A 25,000-nucleotide genomic window follows, 5' to 3' on the forward strand; every position below is an offset into this window, starting at 1 on the left:
ACATTGAAAGAAAATAAACATGCTAGGCCGACTCAAGTAATCATTTCACGTGTGCTGTGAAGACCAGGCAGCACAGCTCATATCCGAAACAGTCACCAAGACTTGCAGAGTTTAAGTCGGGGGCGTAGAAGTAATCAGGGTATATAGCTTGGCGTACATTATTACATTACTTTAGCTACCACTTTTAAGCCTAGTGACTAGACTTCCAGGCAAAACATCTGACCTGGTGATGATCTGTCCACCCACCCCTGATCAAGATAACCTTTTTGCCAGGCCTCATGCATAAAGATCAGACTCAACACGCTAGAGCAAGCTCATTGTAAAAGTCTTCTTCAAGGGACGTCCTTACACATATTCATAACGAAAAAGCAGCAAAACAGGGTCGATTTGCATGCTGGGTAGATTTGCAGCTTCGTAGGAGTGTGTCGGCGTGTGTGTGACCTGAGCAGAGATCCTGTGTGGCTTTGGTTTGTGTGTGCAGCAGTGAAAACAGGATGCATGTGAGATCATGCGAGAGCTCGGAGAGTGACTCCTCTACCGGCTTTATAAGCTGGGTGATCAAGTGGAACTGGGTGTATTAAAACAACACTAGAAATAACAGAAAGAATGCCTAGTTTTAATAAAAGGGAGTTTAAAAAAAAACAACAACAGTTAGACTACTGCGAGGCTGGAGTGGAGGATACGTTGTTGTTTTTTTTTAAAAAATAAAATATCGAGTGTTTATTAAGTAAAGGAAGTCGATCACAGACATTTGAACTCTCTCATCCAAGTTGAGTTCCAAAGTCACATGCAAAACTCCGGCTCTGCCGAAATCAGACATGATGAGACGTGCGCAGATCGGACGACGACACCTGTTCCGAAGAAGTCCAGGGTTTCCTTTCCCCCCAGCGTATTGCCAATTGCGTTGGGCGTACGTAAAATAACGCCGTCTTGTTCTTACAAGCTCAAATTCCAAATCGAATTCAAATTTTATCGGCCGCACACACGCTCGTGCAGTTTTGACGCGCATAGGGAACTGTCCGTGACATGAAAATAGAATTGACATAAACCAGAATTTTAGAAAAGGAAAAAAAAACATATATATTTTAAAATACAATATAAAAGATATAAAAGATTGATGGCAGCAACGGACTACATTTGGAATAAACACAGTGCTGTGAAACATCAGGCTGAGGTCGTTGCAGTGAAATTGCTAACATGTGTAATAAATATTTATAAATATGGGGGTGTAGGTGTTCTATAAACAGATCCAAGGTCTAGTCCAAGTGCCAACGCAGAGCAGAGGGTGGGTCACGTGGTAAACACTGCCAAAGTGTAGTAGTGTTTTCTAACCCCCTTTTGCGCCAAAAAACAAACCAAAAAAACCTGTACTAACGTTACCACAGACACAATGTCAACAAAACCTGGTTCTATATTATTGTCGCCACCCTTCTAGATAAAAACTCAGTTCGACTGACTGCATTGTTTTCTTTTTAACACAAAGTATAGCTACTAAATGTGAGCAAGACAGCCATTTCATTACATTCAATTAACAGGATGGATTAAGCAAATTTAAGCTAGAATTGGTCAGGTTAACATCTACACCGATGTTTTCCAAAAACAGCGATAATATACACCGATCAGCCATAACATTAAAACCACCCACCTAATATTGTATACGTCCATCTTGTGCCACCAGAACAGCTCTGAGCCGTCGAAGCATGGACTCGACAAGACCTCTGAAGGTGTGCTGTGGTATCTGGCACCAAGATGTTAGCAGCAGATCCTTTAAGTCCTGTAAGTTGCAAGGAGGGGCCTCCATGGATCAGACTTGTTTGTCCAGAACGTCTCACACAGACACTGGATCGGATTGAGGTCTGGATAATTCGGAGGCCGAGTCAATACCTTGTTAACTCTTTGTCATGTTCCTCAAACCATTCCTGAACTATTTTTGCAGTGTGTCAGGGCGCATTATCGTGCTGATAGATGCGTACTTGGTCTGCAGCAATGTTTAGGTAGGTGGTACATGTAGAAGTGACATCCACATGAACTCCAGGACCCAAGGTTTCGCAGCAGAACAACAGCATGCCCAGAGCATCACACTTCCTCTGCCGGCTTGGCTTCTTCCCATAGTGCATCCTGGTTCCATCTCTTCCTCAGGTAAGAGATACACATTTTGGTAGTTACTAACCAGTGCATACGAGGAACACCCCACAAGACCCGCCGTTTTGGAGATGCTCTAATCCAGTCGTCTAGCCATCACAATTCGGCCCTCGTCAAAGTCACTCAGATCCTTCCGCTTGCCAATATGTCCCGCTTCCAACACGAGAAACTGACCGTTCACCTGCTGCCTTATAAATATATCCCACACACTGACAGGTGCCATTGTACTGAGATAATCAGTGTTATTCACGTCACCGGTCAGTGGTTTTAATGTTACGGCTGATTGGTGTAGAACACAGATTTTCTGCCTAATTTTTGCATTCATTACAATGAAAATAATAATAATAATAATAATAATAATAATGCAGAGATGGAAATATAAATGAAAACAGATGAGCTTCAGGAGCTCAACACACGAGTGTGTGGTCCGTGACGTTCGCTTTCATACCGTATGCAGAATGAGTCGTCTAGTGAAAACGTATCACTTTTACTCGCTGATTGTGGCACTTTGTAATTTGATTGTAATTTGATATGTGGCCAGAATCTAAGTCACTGATCAGATGTTAGAAGGCCTACTTGTGCTCCTAATTTTGGCCATGATATGAAGGGCACAGCACTAAACCGGCATCAACACCAGCTGTTAAACGACCTGCAATACGACACAGATAAAGAAGAGGAAGGAATAAAGAAGGTAGCATAATGAGCAGAACAGGACACACACACACACACACACACACGTGTGCGCGCACACGTCGAGTCCCATAATCAGAGCTTTGTGTGTTAGAGGAAGGAGCCAACCACGGGGTCATAAGGTCATCGGCTGCAGGATCAGCGCAGCTCCAGCAGGTGCTAAATCTCACCCTAAAGCAGAGGCGTCAGGTGGCAGGTGGGGGTGTGAGATTGCGTTGATCTGTATCTCGAGGACACACCTGGCAGCAGGTGATCTTGAACCACGTTTTTGGGCAAGTCTTCATCTAGTCACGTTGGAGTTTCATATTTTGATCTCTATTACGTCAAATTTGAGCAGTCATAGTAAGACACACTATGTTATACTCTTTAATATCCATCTGTGACAGTTTCATGAGATGATCACGAGCGTAAATTTGACTATTTAAATCCCAAGGCGGCTGTCCTGTGATGAATACTCCACTATTTGAATGCTATCGATAAAGCCTGTTACCGAGTGTCATGCCGAGACAAACACGTCCAGATCGTGTGACTCTTTGCCCAGCGGATCGCCGCTGCGCTACGTCGGACGTCTAGAATGCCTCCGTACCTCTACGCCGTCTATCGTGCGTGTTTCGATAGATACACTCCCATGAGTCATCTAGATAAAACTCTGAGTAGAAATCAAATTAGTCAGTCACGTACTCGGTCTAATCAGATATCATGTGGTCAAAGCCAAAGCCACTGATGTGATATTAATGTGATAAGTTTACACACATTCTCATGTCTAAAGCCTGGCCGAACACGGGCGATTTTCAAAAGCGCCGTTTACCATCCACGGCGAAACGTGGAAACAATAGAAAATGGCGCACAGGGTGTCCGACCAAAGACTTTCACCATTTTCTGCACACAGAACACGCTGTGTGTCGACTGTCTCAGATGGTGCCATTAAAACAAAACACTTATTTAGACAGCTTCATGGAAAGTATTGCTTTTTTTTTTTTTTTTTGGTATTATGGTTTTTCCATTACAACTTTCAAAACATCATTTGATTAATTTCACCCTTCATCGTTCATAACTTAATCTGTGTTTATTTTTAATCGATAACTGCCAATGACAATACGTCTAAATAAGTCAAAAGTATAATCCTTCGCTTTGCTGCATTGAAATTTCCCACATGAACGGCCCACTCTCGTGGTTTTCACCACACCAAATTTAACAATAACTCAGAATACACAAGTTGCACTGGTGATGGTTCTCGATATGACTCAATATGAGGTCAATGCTAATTGAAAGTGTCATTTTAGTCATACCGAACCCTTTTATTAGTAATTTACTAACACGTCTGAGGGAAATATTGATATTCGTGACAGTTTTGTCTCATTTCCAGTGACATTCTGCTAGTCTATGATGCCCTCAGGACTATCAGCAGGTTATTGCCGGGTATACTGTGTTCGCTTTCCCACGTCAAAAGCACAAGATCCGTTTGAATGCGGAACATCCTCAAACGCTACATCACACACACTGCTAGTGTTAGCAAAGGCACATGGCCTTCTAGTCAAACCTCAAAGACTAACACACACCCTTAGAATTTAAATCAGGCTGTGTAGTGATCCTACCTGTGTGGATTTGTCTTTCATGCACGATGGGTAGAGCACGTAGGGGTCACGGGGCCACTGGCCGGTCAGGTAGGGGGCGGTGATGGCACCTAGAGAGGAAGTGCGTCTGATCCACACCTGCTGGCCTTTTGGCCTTTCAACTGTTCGAGAAAAGAAAAGAGAAAGTGGTGAGACGCACGGGTGGGAGGATATGAAAGAAACGAAAGGCATTATAAAAGAACCGTCACACAATTTCAACCTTTTATGGGCTGGTCTGTATTTAAGTTGTGTCCTTTTTACGACAGCACTGTTAATTGTTAATCCGACAGGTGCAACAGATACGACTATCACAAACGGTTCTTATATTAGCACAAGCATGGCCACATCTAGAGACATGAACCGATTTGGTTTCTATAATGTTGTATATTATTCCTACAACAGTTCGACTAGGCGTACACGACAGGTGATACTCACCACGCTCGGACATTTCACGTCATCGTCACTAGCCCTACATCTCATTCAAGACGAGGCTGCTTAAGACGGTTTTTGCAAACCGTTATCATAAAATCCCTTATTTTGGCCAAATTTAAATGCATCATTCATTCTGTACGTGCTTTATCCTGGTCAGGGGTCGAAATAGATCTGCAGCCTATCCTGGGAACACTATACATGAGGAGGGAATACACCTTGGATAAGACACCATATGCACTTATTCACACCAAAGGGCAATTTAATCTATTTAATAAGTGCCAATCCACTTAGCAGCATGATTTTTTTGGAGGATTGAGGACTCTGGAGAACCCAAAGGAAACCCACTGACAGGGGATAACATCAAACCCTGAAAAGACAGTAACTTATATCAGGATTAAACTGGAGACCCCGGAGCTATGAGGTGGTAGAGCTACCCGAATATATATACACATACACATATATGTATATACACACATACATACACACACACACACACACACAGAGCTCACAAGCTGTTAATCTTAAATGTATTAATCGAAATGAGGTCATTTTTAAAAATACAATACCATGATAATATTGTAATGAATGACAAAGGGTTAGGGAATTAATCATTAATACCTATCATTAAACCACTAATACCTGTTATTAATATTTAATACCTCACTCCTGCCTTGGTTCAACACAGAGTGTCTTTGCAGCATGTCCACTCAGACTCCCATGACTTCTTGCTTATCCTTTATCGTCAAGACCAGAAGGACATCTCCTCCCGAGGCAACTCAACATCTGATAAAAATACCCCCCTTCCAGTCCAGAGGCACAAGGTGGGGAAGTGGGTCAAGGCTGAGCAAATTTCAAACACCGCAACCCAAATGTACAACCTTTCCACTTTGGAAATGACGATATTTAAAACACGCACTCGGCCGCAATGCTACACATATAGGAACCGGAACAACAATGCCTCTCCACAGTCCGCTTCAAGCATCTGTGTTAACAAAGCATACAAGAAAAACGGTAACTGGTTTGATTACTAGTGTACTGCCTGTCAGTCCTAGTGAAACACGTGCGGTCTCTGTACCTGTCGGTTGCATTAAGGGAGGGAAGGCTTTTGTGCCTGTCAGTTCCAGTGAAAAAAGGAATGACCTCTGTGCATGCTAGTGCAAGTAAAGAAGGTGTGGCCTCTGTGCCTGTCAGTCTCAGTATATGATGTGTGGTCTCTGTGCCTGCCTGTAGGGGTAGACGCTATGCCTGCCTGTCACATTAAAATTTGTGTGGCCTCTGTGAGTCAGTCGCCTTAAAGGAGATATGGCCTCTGTGGAGGTGTAGCCTTTGTGCCTGTCTGTCAGCTGCATTAATGGAGGCATGATCTCTGTGCCTGTTAGTCGCATTAAAGGAGGTGTAGCCTCTGTGCCTGTCAGTAGTGTTATAGGAGGTGTAGCCTCTGAACCTGTCAGTAGTGTTATAGGAGGTGTAGCCTCTGTGCCTGTCAGTAGTGTTATAGGAGGTGTAGCCTCTGTGCCTGTCAGTAGTGTTATAGGAGGTGTAGCCTCTGAACCTGTCAGTAGTGTTATAGGAGGTGTAGCCTCTGTGCCTGTCAGTAGTGTTATAGGAGGTGTAGCCTCTGAGCCTGTCAGTAGTGTTATAGGAGGTGTAGCCTCTGAGCCTGTCAGTAGTGTTATAGGAGGTGTAGCCTCTGAGCCTGTCAGTAGTGTTATAGGAGGTGTAGCCTCTGTGCCTGTCAGTAGTGTTATAGGAGGTGTAGCCTCTGAGCCTGTCAGTAGTGTTATAGAGATGTAGCCTCTGTGCCTGTCAGTAGTGTTATAAGAGGTGTAGCCTCTGTGCCTGTCAATAGTGTTATAAGAGGTGTAGCTTCTGTGCCTGTCAGTAGTGTTATAAGAGGTGTAGCCTTTGTGCCTGTCAGTAGTGTTATAGAGGTGTAGCCTCTGTGCCTGTCAGGAGTGTTCAAAGAGGGTGTGGCCTCTGTGCCTTTAAGTCTCGTTAAAGAATGTGTGACCTGTGCTTTAGTTCCATGAAAGGATGCTTGGCCTCTGTGTCGGTCAGTCATAATGAAGGAGGTGTAGTCACTGTGCCTATTAGCCACATTGAAGGAGGTGTGGCCTGTATGCCTCACTCCAAATAAAGGAGGTGATAACTGAAAACCTTCACAGACTCGCCTCGTATTCCTCTAACTGTATAAAAGCTATCGTTTCTCGACTCACTTTTCCTGGAGAGATGCCTGGCCAGCCGCTGAAGCGCAAGACTATAAAAAGCCTTTATTTTGACCCTCTTCATGTCCTCATGTTGACTAGCTGAATTACATCACAGCTCTCACAGTGGTTAGACACAGCGGGCTGTTTTAAGCTCAATGCCCTTCTGTCTTCTCAGCATCGCACGCCCACTGCAATTATCCCATTGTTGTTACGTTTCTGGCGCGTGAACTCCATCGCTGGGTGCTCATTATACAAAATCATGATGCAGCTGGATTCAAAGGGGACAGTGGGAGTTTTAAGGCCGTCTTCTCTCTTTTTTGAGATATTAGCGAGCAAAGAGAGAAACAATGGCGGTTTTTCATACTGCACTCTCCAAGGTTTCCACCCAGTTGGATTTTGATTTTTTTTAAAAAAAATGTAAAACTAAGAGCTTCCAAAATTCACTCAGTCCAACAATCATGCAGCCATAATTGCTCTAATCCTTATTAGGTCCATGTGCATGTCATCATTATTGCATCATTTTAGCAAGCTTGTGCTCTTTAAGTGTGTGTTTTAATCAGTGGTCATTTTAAAAGCAAACGCCCAACCAAAACTGAAAACAGGAAAAGCACTTCCAGTCTAAAAAAGTCAACATGTGACATTATGACACAGCATGGAAATTACAGCGTTGCCATGACAACCTTCAGCGAGTAGTGGTTTGTGGTATTATTTTTGGAGACATTTTTCATCACGGCTGCCGTGATGAAAGACTAATCTAACTAGCGACCGATGAGTAATTCTATTTTCTTACATATTTCCCACAACCCTAACTAGCTTGAGATGCTTCACATACTGTGCGTTTAGAGATGTATAGACATTTCGGTGGAGTATTCGCTTCAGAGAGCCTAAACTACCACTTTCTAAATATATTCTTGTTCGTACTGTCATTGCCCACTATATTTAGAACAAAGCCTGAAATAACATCTAGAAAAGTACTTCACCAAAATCATGGGCGGGGCTAATCTTGGTCACGTCTTGCGTAACTTCCACCCTCACCAATCACCAATTGCCGTCACCAAACCTAGGCTCGATGTTGCTTGACAGGGGGTCGGAGGAGAATGGCCAGACTTGTTCGAGCGGACAGGAAGTCTACGGTGACTCCAATAACCACTCTTTACAACTGGGTGAGCAGAAAAGCATCTCAGAACGCACAACGCACTGAACATTGAGGCAGTGGGGAAGAAGACCATGTCAGCAAAGAACAGGAATCTGAAGCTACAATGGGGACAGTATACTCAAACTAGTCAGTTGAAAACTGGACATTGTCAGCGGTCAATCAATATCAGACCACACCCCCGCTGTCAGATCTCATATTAGTCTGACAGGCGAATTCAGCTGGTGTTTGATTGATATTTTTTATACTGTTATTTTAAAGTGACAAATCCAACCAATCGTTCAACTTCTCATACCAATCTTAGAATAATGGAAGAACAACATTATTACGAACAAAAGGTGAGACAATAATGTGTATAAATGTTACAGTGGTGCGTTTACATAGAGTATACGTCTTGGCTACTACTCTCTCATAGCGAAACGTACACGGGCCGAACAGGCCACACCCACGAGCGATCACGGTACTGATCGCCACGTGACTTGACCGACTAGTGTATGGACAGAAGGTTAAACGTCATCTTTCTCTGAATGACACTACAAGCATTCCCTGGCTCGCTCCAGACGTACTGTACCGTGATAAACACCGCCTGAAGGAGCAGTGTTGAAATTACAGCATGTGTCATGAAATGCATTAACACGTGGGTTATGTTACATTTTACACACCACCTTCCAGTCAGGCTTGACTGGAACCCATGTAATTTGAGGATTTCTAGTAAATTAAATTAAATGCTGTCTGGAGTTAAGCCCTGACAGTTTATACAGTACCAAACCTGAACGCTAATCTGTGGCTTAGTGAAACGTGCATTACTTAGGTTTTGTGGAACTTTCTTAACATCCAAATGAATAGGACGTAAGTGTGTGTTGTATGGTTAAGTCAAACTGGTCATGAACATGGACGACATTTGGTACCTAAGCTTAGGTGCTGGCTCTATTTCACCTCAGAACTTTTTTTCTTCTTCTCCTGGCTTACTGAGAGCAGATGGAGACACGCGTCCCTGCCAAGAGCCCTGGCTGGAAAGTGCACTGTCTCACATTTCTGTCGTAAGTAGGCTTGCACATACTGTACTGGGGTTATAATGTGAGGCGGGTGACATTTAAGTAGCTCCGTGCCCAGGCAAACAGAAAGAGAGAGCGTGGGTGAGCAGAGTGTTAGATGGCCTTCGGCATTTGATCGCGTGGTTATTCACACCTCGAACGAAAACATCATCACTTTTTAACAGTTAAAAAGGTAACAGAAACTTAATTGTGCTTATTTATAGTCGATAAAAAATGATCGTTAGATGCAGAAGAAGAAGACGACAAATGCGCTTAGGACTGTGGTTCTCAAAGCTGGATCCTGGGACCGACATTGGTCGGTCGTGTATAGTTAGCATGTACATTTTTTTTTTTTTTTTTTTTTTTTTTTTACAGTGGTGGATATCAGAACCCACCATAATCAAAATTATTATATTTATTATCGAGGTCTTATCAATATTAGTCTATTTGATTGGTCACTTGAATGGGATGAGATTCAAAATCTCAATAACTCCAAAAACAAGTGGGCTTATAAGCGATATCGACTAACACCTAATGTGTTCTGGGATTGCAAAGTTCAGGAATACAAAACATTATAACTCTGATAAATCGTCAAAATATTACAGCGCACACGTAAATAATGTTCATGGGATAAATCTGGGTCTATGGAATTAATTTTAGAGTTAAATGTTAATTATTTCCCCTGGCTGCACATAGTTGCCCCTGCTTTATTTCATGAAGACATTACAATATTAGCATTGATATCCATTTTTTACTCTGTAAAAGCTGCTAGACAAACCACCTTCAATGTGGAGTTTTAACAACAACTAAATTTGGGAATGTGGAAGTTGATCAGAAAAGCAGGAAACGCTGTTGTACAACATTTAGCAGCTCAGATGATATTATAAAGAAAATAAAGAAAATCGAGCTGACATGCAAATGTGAGCTACTGCCTTGAAAAGACATGGCGAAGTTTTCACAACACTCGAACCAGCTCGGCCGGTTTAGGACAGCGTGACATCAACACACATCAGACTACTACTGCAAAATTCATTACAGTGAAAAGAAAGAAAAAAAAAAGAGCAACAATAAACAGTGTCTTTTTCCAACGTTTAGGAAGGACGGTACGCTCTGAGACCAAGAACGCACTGTACTGTCAGAAATGATCGGATATCCGATCCACTGGTGTATATATATATATATATATATATATATATATATATATATATATATATATATATATATATATATATATAAAAATGCTGGAGCTCATGTGATGTTGATGGACAGAAGAGATCCTGACCACATACTGTGGTGTGTGTGAAATATCGCTATCATATTCCAATATGATGCAAATGTAAGTGAAAGTTTTAAGTTAAGTTAACACCTCACACCTAAATACCCCAATTTGAAAAGTCAATTACGCTATGTGCTAATATTTAATGTTCACATCCTGATAATTGCATGAACTTTTTTATTTAAAAAAAAATTTTTTTATACCACAGCACTTTTGAATTCTCTCATTGGTCAGAAGGTGTTGATGAATTGTCTACAAGGTTTAGCTCTTGCTACACCCCTGTGGAAAAACAAACAGTAGAAACCATCGCAAATTATTAATAAATTCCACTACAAATACCATTACAACCCATCTGCTGTTAACCATTAAAACCATTACCAAACGGTATCCGTTACGGAGTAGGACGTACGTAGGTCCTCGATGGTATCCGCTAGACATAACATGCCACCAATAGAAGGCAACAAATTACCAGTAGACACCCACAGGGACAATTAAAGTTTAAATTAAAACCAATACAATTCCCATTATAACCATTACGAGTTCTATGAGGGCTTCTATTGTTTTGGTTTTTTTTTTCCAGCAGGGAAGGTTTATAATAATGCGCTTCTTCCAATTTGATCGTCTCCATAGTAACAACTCATACAAGGACGTATGGTTAAAGTTCCACATAAACAGATTTAAAAACATGTTTAATTGTTCATATGGGGAAGTTTGCTATTTAGCATTTTTGGAAGGAGTCTCCAGTGTCAGCTCTTTGTAAAAGAGTTTTTTTAAAAATACATTTTCCTACACAGGATCGTCTGAGAATATTCTGAAGGATTAGTTAACGCTTTGCAGTTTCTCGGTAACCGGACGGCGTGATAACAGGAACGAACTTGTTTCATAGGTGTTCCACAAACTAAATGTAAATATAACTGACAAAAAGTGATGCATCATAGTTTAATATAGATATAATGTTATCGCTGGCAAATTAATGGCGCTATTCAGGAAGTGCCGTATCAAAACCTTGCTTACTTTTGTGTTTGAGTGTTAAATCTTCTGTTATTCGGCATCCAACTGAATATATCTCTTCAAAAATGGTCACGCACACAAACAAAATAAGCTTACATAACAGAATTGGCACTTTTTAGTCAGCTAAGTACTTAGCTTAGCTAATGTCACCCCTCCTATTTATCAAGCTTGGCTTTCTCTAACAAGCTAACTGGCTAGATACCCAACATTTGGCTAACCATCATAGTAGTATGTCGATAAACACAGCGGTCAGCTTCTCGATCAAGTTAGCTAACGGAACGTAAGCATTAGCTAGATAGCTAACTTCGTATAGCAAACTGAAACCAGTAGCTAGCTCCTATCTTAAGCTAGCTAACATTAAAACCAGTAGCCAGGTTTGTAGCTAACATTAGGCCAGCTATTATATGTGTGATATTAAGCCATTATCCGAGATTGCCAGCAGGCTGGATAGGATTAGGCTAGCGACTACACGGTGTGATAGCAAGTGTTAGAGAGCGAGAGCGAGAGCGTGCGAGAGAGAGAGAGATGGTAGTAACTGGAAATGACTAATTTGGGTGCAAATAGTACACATTCGTATTTCTTACCCTGAAGAAGATATCCTTAAAAACAAAATATAATAGCTAATTAGCATATCTAATAGATTCACTTTGGTACGTGAAATGAATCAGAGAAAATTAATGACTGCATCTAATGGAGCTCTGCAGCTATTTTAAAAACTGGGAGCAAGAGTGAACACTGTTATTACATGCTAAGTAGAACTGTCACACAGAGAGACGCATAACCTAAAAGTGGAAGCTGACTGAAAAGAAAAAAAAACAAAACACTGCAACAAATGAATAAAACGCCATCTGAAATGAATTGATGTCACCATTCAGCATCATGCCAACACAGACAGCTTGTTATGACTGTCAACTCAGTGTTCGTGGAGCGCCGGGGTGCTCGCCGCTGCATGTTAATTAGGCCATGCAGCAAACAACAGCCATGGCAACAAACAGTGAGCTCTCGGGCTTTGCTGTAAAGCCGTGTCAACACTTCTGATAAACTCTACACAATGCAGCTAATCTCAGCACACAGCCTGATGCGGGTCAGCACAGGCCCAACACTGACACAATTACGAGCTTTAGGTCACTCAAGCGGATCAACATGTCGCTCTGCGCATGTGTGTGTCCCTCTGCTGCAGGTTCATTTAAGGAGAATTTGCGTCACACAGGAGCATGTGCGGTACACTCTGTGTTCATGTTAATGTAGTCGGTACTCTTCTATTCCACGTTCGAGAAGGCTGCCTGGGTCTATACAGTACAGTACACTTCACCGTACTGGTGAGTTCTCAATTCTGATTGGTCAAGAAGGCGTGGATTCGTTTTCTCTAACAGCAGCTCTAACAGTAGTCCCAGCTGCAAGCATTCGATTAAACGCCTCACTCTAATACGCCATTGTTTCCGTAGTAACAGCCGAATCTATAACGACAGCTAATATGCCACTGTGAGGGCTCGGAGGGCCATGATGTAAGGCTATTCATTTTTTAAGATATGATCTATTCGATTCATTAACACCAATAACCGGCTCGGAAAGTGAAATAAGATGATTGTAGAAAAAAAAAGAAAAGAAATACAGAAACTATTCAGCTGAATGCACTATTAGGTGGAAACTTTTATTAAACTGGGTTTCACACCTGTGTTTCTTCCCCAAACTGTTGACACAGTTGTATAGGATGTCTTTGTGTGCTGTAGCATTACAATTTCCCTTCACTGGTACTAAGAGGCGTAAAGCTGTTCCAGCATGACAATGCACCTGTGCACAAAGCGAGCTCCATGAAGACATGGTGTGTGAAGGTTATAAGAAGGTGGAAGAACTCCGAGTGTCCTGCACAGAGCCCTGACCTCAACCCCACTGAACACCCTTGGGATGAACTGCAACTAGAGCGTCCTCGACATCCCAACATCAGCACCTGTCCTCATCCTCACTAACGCTCTTGTAGCGCCCCACAGCCACGCCCCAAAATCTAGTGTAAAGCCTTCCCAGAAGAATGACTGGGGCGCATTATAACGGGTCGTTCAACAATAACCCATGGGTGTGATGGTCAGGTGTGCACAAACTTTTGTCCAAATAGTTGTAAGTAAGGTTAACATTACGAAAGTTTGTCATCTCTAGTTTTTATTTTTCAACATATTAACACATTAAACACCCATCACCCAACACATTTCTGAACTGTTTTCGACATGGCACCTAACTCTGAGATTCGAGCGTATTCGTGGTCGCTAAACTACGGGTCTGCTGTGAATACTACACGGTAAGTGACGATAGTTTGAATATCATCGTTTGCAAGTTAGTGTGAGCTGAAGGAAGCGAGGCCGAGGGCTGTGTTTGGTCCACAGGCCTTGAGTTTGACGTACATGGATTAAAAACCGGTGTAATTGTAATTATGCTAGAAATAATTGAGTTTAAAGAGTCACTAGTGTCAGCACTTTGTAACAGTGGGAGATAAAACTGTAACTGTAAGTTTCCTGACAGAGATCTTTGTGGTTTCTCAGCAAAATAACAAGCTGCGTTATTTTTTTAAGAAAAGGAAAAGAGGCCGGCGAGGCAATGACTGTTTATAGCGATTGTAATGAAAGTCACAACTGGTTACTAGTGAACCAGAAATGAACTAGTTTCACTTCTATCCCGCAACATTTCAGTTAAATGTAACTATAAATTGTTAGAGTATGAAAATATTAACGGGAAATCCTGATTATTTTCCTATAACTGGACGTTGCATGCACCCCTTTTCAAAATTTTTTTTTTTAAAATCCGATATTTCATTCACTAGCAGACTTGTTGTAGTTGTGAAAGTTTAGCTGACAATCCATTTGTTATACACGATATCATGATTATGAATGTAATTGTCTTTTCTGTCCATTTTACGCCGCTTGTATAAGCATTACAGTGTAGCAATGTGCATACACAGCCGTTTAGCGACGGTGAACATACCGTGTTTCTGAAAATTGTGACGAAAATAAATAAGAGTGAGAAAGAGAGAGAGAGAGAGAGAGAGAGAGAGAGAGAGAGAGAGGAGTGCTCCTACACACAGCTAATTTATGAAATACTTAGTGTCCTAAAACTGATAATACATAGTTGTAATGGAGTTGTTCTTTCATAAACCGTTGTTATACCTTTGAGCATATACAGTTGCAATCAAAATGACTGCAGATCAGGTTTATAGTCAAAACGTACAGACTCTCCGCTGTGTGCCTTGAACGAATCAAACAAACGCGATTGAAATAGTTCGACACGACGAATGCTTCAAATGGTTTCCCCAAATTCAACTGAAAATGCAAATTATAATGATTTCTCCAGTCCCAAAATGATTCACCCCCCTCTGAATCGAATCCCTCACAACAGCACAGATATGCAAAACGTGTTGTCTCAAGCACACACCTGATGGAACTGATCAAGGGCTTCATTAGTTGCACCAGGTGTGCTTGAGCTGGAACACATGAAATACCTGAACTGGCTAGGGGTTTGTTACCTGCACGGGGCAGAAAAAGGAAGCTGTCAAGCAGATTTCTGAGAAGGCAGGTTGTGAAAAACCCTCGAGTGACTGCAAAAGACCTGCAGCAAGACTTGGTGGCAACAATAAACCAGGAATTTGCAATGAACCTGAAATCAGCGACGGGAGTCGAAACATTTTGATTGCAACTGTAGTCTTAAAGGGAAGCCAAAAAAAGCCGATATGAGCGTGCTGTTAAGATGGGCTGTGCACTGATGCTTACGACTTCTAATTGCATCATTTGGAAAGACAGATAATATACTTCTCAAAGAAGATTACGATTTGATTAAATAAATCAGCTCAGACTGTTTTTGTCTACTTTCGACTAACTACGTTAGCTACATAATGTCTTCTGGGATAATCAGAAAACATCTGTATTTTCTTTTCAGTCACCTGAGCTCCCACTGCTTGGGGAAAAAAAAAAAGAAAAAAAAAAAAACAAGAACAAAAACAAGTTTAATGAATAGCTGATCTGAATCTACCTGTCAGACTCAGGTTAAAAATTTACTCATGAATCATCTACTTAAAATTTTGCAATAACAGGTCAAACCTGAGCGCGTAAAGATGGACAATGGGTGTTTATATCACGGTAGAATACGTTTACACTTTTTTTTTTTTCTTTCAGTTGGCAGATGCTTTTATCCAATTGACACAGGATACAACCTAATGATCCGGCTAATGTGATGGTTAAAGAACTTGCTGGAGATCCCAGCAGTGATCCTCAGGCAGTGCTGGGATCTGAACTCATAGTCTCCGTTGCGCTGGCTCAGAATCTTAACCGTAAACTCTGTTTGGAGAGGGTGTGATAACAGTTCAGTGCAGAGTCACACTGCTGTGGCCTCGCTCTCGCGATGCCGTTAACACGCAGATAAAAAGAGTTATCGCCACGCTCGAGCTCGAGCTCGGCACGTACGTACAGTAAATCCACTGGTGCGAAGAGAAAACAAAAAGTACACAGGAAGTACAGACCTGGAAGAACCAGAAAGATTAACAGCACTGGACTATATTTTTAACGATGCGGTTATCCCAACAGAATAATTTAGGTTGGATAAAAAAAAAAAGAAAACAATGAAAACTTACACCACAGCTCCATATTCACGTTCACGTTATATTATCCGCTGTGTAGTGAGCGTATACGGTACGTATACTGCTGGGTAATACGACGTTATGATATCGATATCATGATTAATTGCGTCACAATACACTTTTCTGAGATGTTTTGGATATCACAATATATATATTTTCATTAAATAATTACAAACTGCCTGGAAGCAGCTGACCTGACATTAAAATCTTGTACTTAATCTTCATAATTGTAAAAAAAAAAAAAAAAAAAATTTTTTTTAGGGTATTCCCCCTCCTTTTCCGTGTCAAATATCTTCTATGAAATGCTGATTTATATATATATATATATAAAAAAAAAACATTTAAAAAAATGAGTCATTTTATATATATATATATATATATATATATATATATATATATATATATATATATATATATATATATATATAAAATGACTATCATTTTTTTTAATGTTTTTTTTTTTTTAAATGCAAAGCTAGTGTTTGTTTGTCAGCAAACCTACATCGTATACATGTGCATATTGTGTATTTCGGTCATATCCCCTGAAGCCATTTGCAATCTGTGTGGTGGGGAAAGCCTATTTGAGAGTCAAATTAGGACATTTTGTGCATACATGTTGAAGATTTCAGCAGAGAGTCGCAATGAATAGAAAAATAATCTTTCCTACTTCCCACCTCCCTTTCACACTCAAAAATGACGCATTAATGCGTTACACTAAAGGAGATGAATACAACACCATAGAAGAAGATACACAATATACTACAGTGCTGTGAAAAAGAATTTCTTCTGCCTTTGTCTATATCTCACACGAAATTCTTTCAGAAACTAAACCAAAATCCCGAGATAAAACAAAGGCAAATGTAAATGAGTAAACATTTACAGTTATTCATTCAGCAGACGCTTTTATCCAAAGGGACTTACAAATCAGGAAATACAAGCCAAATGATAATGATTTAAATGATTTATTTATTGAAGCGAAAGTTCTCCAATACCAACTGGGATTGTGTGAAAATTTATTTGCCCCCATAGTTACTGATTCCTCAAATCTATGAACCTGCATTGATGATGGGGTTCAGCTGGACTAGACGCAACCAGGCCTGATTACTGCAAACCCTGTTCAATCACATCAACACTTATATAGAACTTCTTCAACAGTATGAAGTTGGTTAGAAGGTCACGGTGTAACACATTATGGCAAAGTTGAAAAAAATTCCACAAATGACGAGGAAGAAGGTGATTGTAATACATCAGTCTGGGAAGGGTTACAAAACTCTATTTCAAAGGCTCTGGGACTCCAAAGAACCACAGCGAGAGCCGTTATCTCCAAATGGAAAAACTCGACACAGTAGTGAACCTTCCCAGAAGTGGCCGACCTTCCAAAATTCCTCCAAGAGCACATCCAGGAAATCACAAAAGGACAACATGAAAGGACCTACAGACCTCTCTCGCATTAATAAAGATCACTGTTCATGACTCCACTATCAGAAAGACTCTGGGCAAAAAATGGCATCCAGGGAAGAGTGGTGAGGAGAAAACCACTGCTAACCCAGAAAACGTTAAGACTTGTTTTTAATTTTGATAAAACACACCTTGATGATCCTCAAACCTTCTGGGAGAATGTTCTGTGGACTGATGAGTTGGAAGTGGAACTGTTTGGAAGACAGGGGTCCCGTTACATCTGGTGAAAACCAAACACAGAATTCCACAAAAAGAACATATGCCTACGGTCAAGCATGGTGGTGGTAGTGTGATGGTGTGGGGATGCTTTACTGCTTCAGGGCCTGGGCAACTTGCGATAATTGAGGGAAACATGAATTCTGCTCTCTACCAGAAAATCCTAAAGGAGAATGTCCGGTCTTCAGTCCGTAAGTTGAAACTCAAGTGCAAATGATCCAAAGCGTCGGAGTAAATCCACCTCTGAATGCTCAAAAAAAGCCAAATGAAAGTTTTGGAGAGGCCTAGTCCTGACTTGAACCAATTGAGATACTGTGGCAGGACCTTAGATGGGCAGTGCATTCTCGAAACCCCTCCAGTGTGTGAACTAAAGCAGTTCTGCAAAGAAGAGTGGGCCAAAATACCACCCCAGCGCCAGTTATCGGAAGCCTTTTTTTGCATTTATTGCTGCTAAAGGCGGCGCAACCAGATTTTAAGTTTAAGGGGGCAATTCGTTTTTCCACATGGCTGATAGGTGTTGGATAACTTTTTTTTTCTTCAAGAAAAAAAGAAATAAAACAATATAAACTGTATCGTGTCTTTACTCAGGTTACCTTTGTTTTATGATGTATTTCGTTCCGATTTCCGAAACAATTTAGTATGAGATGTACACAAAAACACAACAAATCAGAATGGGGGCAAATACTTTTTCATAGCACTATATTATTATTCAACGTGGAAAAAGAATAAAGGACGGGAAACGACTTGCTCTCGGAGTGTTGGTCTCCACTCCTGTGGAGGGTAACAGTGGTTTTAAATTTCCTCCATCTGTACACAATCTGTCTGAGTGTGGATCGGTGGAGTCCAGACTCTTTAGAGATGCCTGTGTGTCCTTTCCCAGCCCGATGAGCTTCGACGACTCTCCTCAGAAATCTCCATTGTTCGTACCGTGATACACTTCCACAAACATGCGTTGTGAAGATCAGACTCTGATAGATCCCCGTTCTTCAAATAAACCCGGGCGCTCGCTCGCTCGCTCACTCGCTCACTCACTCACTCACTCACTCACTCACTCACTCACTCACTCACTCTCCCACTCACTCACTCTCTCACTCACTCACTCACTCACTCACTCACTCTCCCACTCACTCTCCCACTCACTCACTCTCACTCACTCACTCACTCACTCTCCCACTCACTCACTCACTCACTCACTCACTCACTCACTCACTCACTCACTCACTCACTCACTCTCCCACTCACTCTCCCACTCACTCACTCTCTCACTCACTCACTCACTCACTCACTCACTCTCCCACTCACTCTCCCACTCACTCATACACTCACTCACTCTCTCACTCACTCACTCACTCACTCACTCACTCACTCTCCCACTCACTCACTCTCTCACTCACTCACTCACTCACTCACTCACTCTCCCACTCACTCTCCCACTCACTCACTCTCACTCACTCACTCACTCACTCTCCCACTCACTCACTCACTCACTCACTCACTCACTCACTCACTCACTCACTCTCCCACTCACTCACTCTCCCACTCACTCACTCACTCACTCACTCACTCACTCACTCACTCACTCTCCCACTCACTCACTCACTCACTCACTCACTCACTCACTCACTCACTCACTCACTCACTCTCTCTCACTCACTCACTCACTCACTCACTCACTCACTCACTCACTCACTCACACCCGATCGTCATCCCATCGACTGAAATCACCCGACTCTAACTTCACCTTCAAATTAAACTGCTAATCCCAGAGGCTCACAGACTTCTGCCGCTCACAGATGTGTAATATTGGATCATGTTCCTCGATAAATAAATGACCGAGTATAATCCTTCTGTCTTGTTTGTTGATTCGGGTTCTCTTTCTCTACTTTTAGGACTTGTGTGAAAATCCGATGATGCTTTAGCTCATATTCATGCAGATATTTATAGAACATTCTAAAGAGTTCACAAACGTTCCAGCACCGCTGCGTTCTGAAATAATGTTAACACGGTACACGTTTTTTAACATCGAATGAGCTTCTTTCATTCAGAGTTTGTAGTTATTATTACTTTTAACCATTTAGAAATGTTAAAGCTGTATTGTTTATTGTATAATTTTGCCATGATATCAGTATTACCTCATCATATTACACAGCCTTACACTATACTGACAGATCCTTGATATTTCGGAGTAAGGTTATTTAAACTTTCACTTTTAATGTACAATAAGCTTCTTCGACTCATCCCTTACTGTCATGTGTCATGCATCCAGTCGCACTGTGACTTGCCAGTTTTGCTATTCGTCACATATTACATTTATTTTGATATATCGGTCTTGTATTCATACTACACACGCGTACTGATTAGTACGTACTGTTTCAACGGCCGTGCTGTAGGTACTGCATCGGATGAAGTACGTACTGTCACAGTACGCGATTTCGGACGCAGCCGTGGTCTGTTTTCACGCCGGCGTTGTGGCTAATGATGTTTCCTACATTACCCACAATTCCATTCAGCTCACAGTGGTGCCAGTGGGATTTAACCCTCGCTTCATGAACGATGCAGCGGTGCTTTAGTCCTTCAGTCTGTGCAGTTCTCTCGCCTCATCTGTACGCTCTGCTCAAACACATCAGCTTCCAAATCTTCATAACGTGCAACTAACGACTGTTCATTTCTAATTTGTGTTTAAGCCGTCAATCGTTTCTGCCCAAAAGCATCTTGGATCCATTTCGGAAAAGCCTACGCAAAGCTAAGCATGATAATGCACCAGGCCTAATCAATTACACCCTATTAGCTTCACCATGGTTGTGGTGCTTATTGATTCTGACCTTATTATCCTGCGCATGTGAAAACGTGCGGCTCGATCAGTCGGTTAGCTGGAGAGATCAGCATGTAAGAGCTGCTGCAGGATTTATAGTCTAATGATCTCACGCATGAGAGCAGTCTCTGGGAAAATCACTTTACAAGTGCAGAGTAACATTAGCACCCTGATTTAAGAGGAGGCGTGACACGGCATGAATTTCAGCCCTACATGGTGTACAGAAATGTACCGTGTACTGTTTAGTGCTTAGTGTTTAATGTGTCCTGCTTATTGTTTCGTCTTTACTATTTATTGTTTACTGTTTATTGTTTGATGTTTATTGTTTCATGTTTATTGTTAACTGTTTGTTTAGTGTTTACAGTTTATTGTTTAATGTTTACTGTTTGATGTTTAGTGTTTACTATTTATTGTTTGATGTTTAGTGTTTACTGTTTATTTTGTTTATTGTTTAGTGTTTACTGTATATTGTCTGATGTTTTGTGTTTACTGTTTGATGTTTAGTATTTACTGTTTATTGTCTGATGTTTAGTGTTTATTTGGTGTTTATTGTATTGTTTCATGCTTAGAGTTCATGATTTTGAGTTTAATGTTGGGTGTTTACTGTTTGTTTAGTGTTTATTGTTTAGTGTTTACTGTTTGTTTAATATTTAGTGTTTAGTGCTTAGGGTTTAATGTTTAGCGTTTACTGATTATGGTTTGTTTAGTGTTTATTGTTTCATGCTTAGGGTTTATGATATAGTGTTTAGTGTTTATTGTTTATTGTTTCATGCTTAGGGTTTATGATATAGTGTTTAGTGTTTATTGTTTGTTTAGTGTTTATTGTTTCATGCTTAGAGTTTATGATATAGTGTTTAGTGTTCATTGTTTGTTTAGTGTTTATTGTTTATTGTTTATTGTTTCATGCTTAGGGTTTATGATATAGTGTTTAGTGTTTGTTTAGTGTTTAGTGTTTATTGTTTCATGCTTAGGGTTTATGATATAGTGTTTAGTGTTTGTTTAGTGTTTAGTGTTTATTGTTTCATGCTTAGGGTTTATGATATAGTGTTTAGTGTTCATTGTTTGTTTAGTGTTTATTGTTTCATGCTTAGAGTTTATGATTTTGTGTTTACTGTTTAATGTTTAATATTTAGTGTTTGGTGCTTAGTGTTTATGATTCAGTGTTTAATGTTTAGAGTTTGATATTTAGTGTTTGGTGCTTAGTGTTTATGATTCAGTGTTTAATGTTTAGAGTTTGATATTTAGTGTTTGGTGCTTAGTGTTTACGATTCAGTGTTTAATGTTTAAAGTTTAATACTTAATGTTTAGTGCTTACTGTCTACCGCTATTGCAGATATTTTTCCTTGCCCAAAAAGATTTCCAGCACTGCTTAGTGTTTAAAGTTTAGTACTTTAGTGTTTAGTGCTTAGTCTTTATTGTTTATTGTTCAGTGCTTAGTGCTTACAGTTTCGTGCTTAAAGGTTAGGGTTTAGTGCCTAGTGTTAATTTTGAATTGCTTCGTGATTACTGTTTAGAGTTTAGCGCTTCATGTTAAGTACATGGTCTTTAATGTTTTGTGTTCAGTGTTTACGGTTTAGTCCTTAGCACTTTGTTTTAGTTTTTAATGTTTCGTGTTTAAGTGATTTACTTTCAGTCATCAGAGCACTGCTTGGAGCTGCTTCAAATAATAGCACAACCATTCCTGCTTTTATAAATAAAATGAACAAAGTTCAGTCTTAACAAGATGCACTCTATGAAAAAGGGTACTAGGGGTACTGCATGATTCCGTGTCGCAGAGGTAATGCCCTCAACTGTACACCTTTTGTACCATTAGTACCATTGTACCATCTTATACCTAGACAGTTGGATAGCGTTTACCTTTAGAGCATTAATCTAACAGGTCATTATGGTGCAAGCGTGAACCTTAAATCCTGAAAAATGAATGGAAACAGAAGAGAAGAACAGCTTGAAGGTACAACAGACACGTATACCACCCCAGTGACTCGGAAAGGTACAGTTTAGTACCCTCTTTCCTGAGTGGGTAGATTTAGGAAGTTTCCTTCGAGGGGATTTCAGATTAACCACAGCTTGTGAAGACAGGAAGTGTACGGAACAGTCCTTAAGTAAAATGTATACTGGCACCAGTCGAGCAAATACAAACGCGTGATGAGAAACTAATACGTTCAGAGCAAATCCAGACTAATCTGTTTTCCGCTGAAATGCAGCCCGGTGCCCACGGGAGCTCAGAGTGAAAGGTATCGACTGTGTGAGAGGGCGATCTGATGCAGTGTGTGTCTGCCGTTTCAGATGAGGTCACCTCGGTACGCCACGTGACGGAACATAACCCGAGTCCCTCACTGGGACGACTACAGGGCTGTGTGGGAGCGTCTCGGAGTCGGCCGACCCTGACCGCCGGTGCACGCTCTTCACGTTCGCTCGCAAAGAAAACAACAAACACACAGCGAAGCCCTGAGGCCCGACACGCCTCGCCTCCGTATCCCAGCTGACATGCACTGTACCAACATTACTGTTCTATACCACAGTAATTAGCTAACCTTTCATTGGGGTTTACGGTATCATCACCATATGGTATATTTATTATTTCAAATAATTTAAAAAAAAGAGTTTAAAAATCCTTTTAAAGTGCCACATTACATTTGTAAATGTATTCCCTGCTAAAGCACCGAGTGTTTAAGGCGCATTCTGGATCAGACAGTCTACCGAGGAAGCCTCATCCCGACACGACCGACTGACAAGACGATGGCGGAAGATTTGATTTCAAAAGTTCGATGTTTAATATAAACAAGGTTTTGTTGTTGTTGTGGTTTTCATTAAGAATAATAACGAACCCACCATTCAAGCAATTCGAAAGTAAAACGTGTGTGTGTATATATATATATATATATGTGTGTATATGTGTGTGTATATGCGTATACATATACACACACATATATATATATACATATAAATGTATGTGTATATATATACATACATATATAGTTAGAAATGATCTGAATCCATTTGCTTTATATGTTTAATTTGATTTGAAAATGTTGAATTGCACTTGGGGCATGCTGTTAGGGAAAACTAATCAAGGACGGGAATGTGTGCGGCAGCCTGACCACCCCGAGGTTGATTATTTTCTCAGAACAGCACTTCCCGAAGTGTTTTGTGCATCTAAAACCGCAGCATCTTACCAAGGCTAACAATTCTTGGTACATTAAAGGACAACACTCTGTCATCCCTTTATACTAACATGTAATGCGGAACGTCTGTGAAACGTTATGGTATAGCCACTACAAACGAACAGTTCTTCCTCACCAGCCTCTTCTCTTATTCTCGCACTTGAAATAGATACGACGTTAAAATAAAAACGCGGCTTGACGTGTTACCACGTAAAACGTTCCCTTGTCAGAAAACCTAAAGCTCTGACGCTGGAGACTCCTTCCAGCGAGTCAAAGATGAACATATATATGCAGAAAACTTCACCATATCAGCAAGTACACACCTTTCTCAACCGCTTTATGCTCAGCGTCTGTCACACAAGTAAGCTGTGAGTATAGAAATAGAAACGCCCGTGCATTAGACCGAGCGCGTTAATATAAACCCGTGGTTTGCCTTACAGCCTGAAAATTAATCAGCACCTCCTGGACAATCAGATTATCCTCATTCCTCTTGGATTTCCATTCAGGAAGCGTAGGAAAGCAGCATAAACATACGCAGTTATTGTTTGCAAACCATGAACATTCGAAAAGAATGGAAGAAAAGGAAAAAAAAAATAAAGGACCGAGAAACAATCGTTAAAACTAGATCGGTTTTAAGCTCGCTTTGCCAAGAATGATGTGATAATGTTGCGAATCATATTATATTGTATAAATAAATGACATAAAATCAAAGTTAGGTCCGCGATCCTACGCAGGGTCACGGGGAACCTGGAGCCTACCGAAGGTGAGGCGGGGGACACCATGGACGGGGTTCCAACCCAATGCAGGGGATGATCACACGTACGTTCACACACTACAGGATATTTGGAAATGTCACTCAGCCTACGACGTCCTACAAAGTCTTTAAACTGGTGGAGGAAACCCTCGAAGCTCCACACACAGGTCTGCCATATCGATCTGAATAGAAACACACGCCTATCCTTGAGCATAACAGTCAGGATAAATCTAAACCCCATTATAACCATGTAATGCATAAAATATGCAGCACTCCAACATGCAGTGGAGAAACGGATCGAAGAAGAAGAAGAAGAAGAAGAAGAAGAAGTCACTCCTGATGCTTTAACAACAACACAGTAATCTTGTCTTAATAATGTCAGCCAACACATAAACTCATTAACTCATGGAAAGGAAACATAAT

The 25,000-nt window shown here is 40.9% G+C and overlaps 1 protein-coding gene across 2 annotated transcripts in view; it reads right to left on the reverse strand.

The window, feature by feature from the left end:
- Positions 1-25,000, reverse strand: part of glcci1a (glucocorticoid induced 1a) — a 47,406-nt gene that overhangs the window by 20,183 nt on the left and 2,223 nt on the right. For both annotated transcript variants that reach the window (XM_017481056.3, XM_017481054.3), the window contains exon 3: positions 4,428-4,567. In XM_017481056.3, coding sequence (XP_017336545.2) covers positions 4,428-4,567 — 140 coding nt within the window. The remainder of the gene's footprint in view (positions 1-4,427; positions 4,568-25,000) is intronic.

This window comes from Ictalurus punctatus, chromosome 12 (genome assembly GCF_001660625.3).
Source record: "Ictalurus punctatus breed USDA103 chromosome 12, Coco_2.0, whole genome shotgun sequence".
In the NCBI taxonomy this organism is placed as follows: domain Eukaryota; kingdom Metazoa; phylum Chordata; class Actinopteri; order Siluriformes; family Ictaluridae; genus Ictalurus; species Ictalurus punctatus.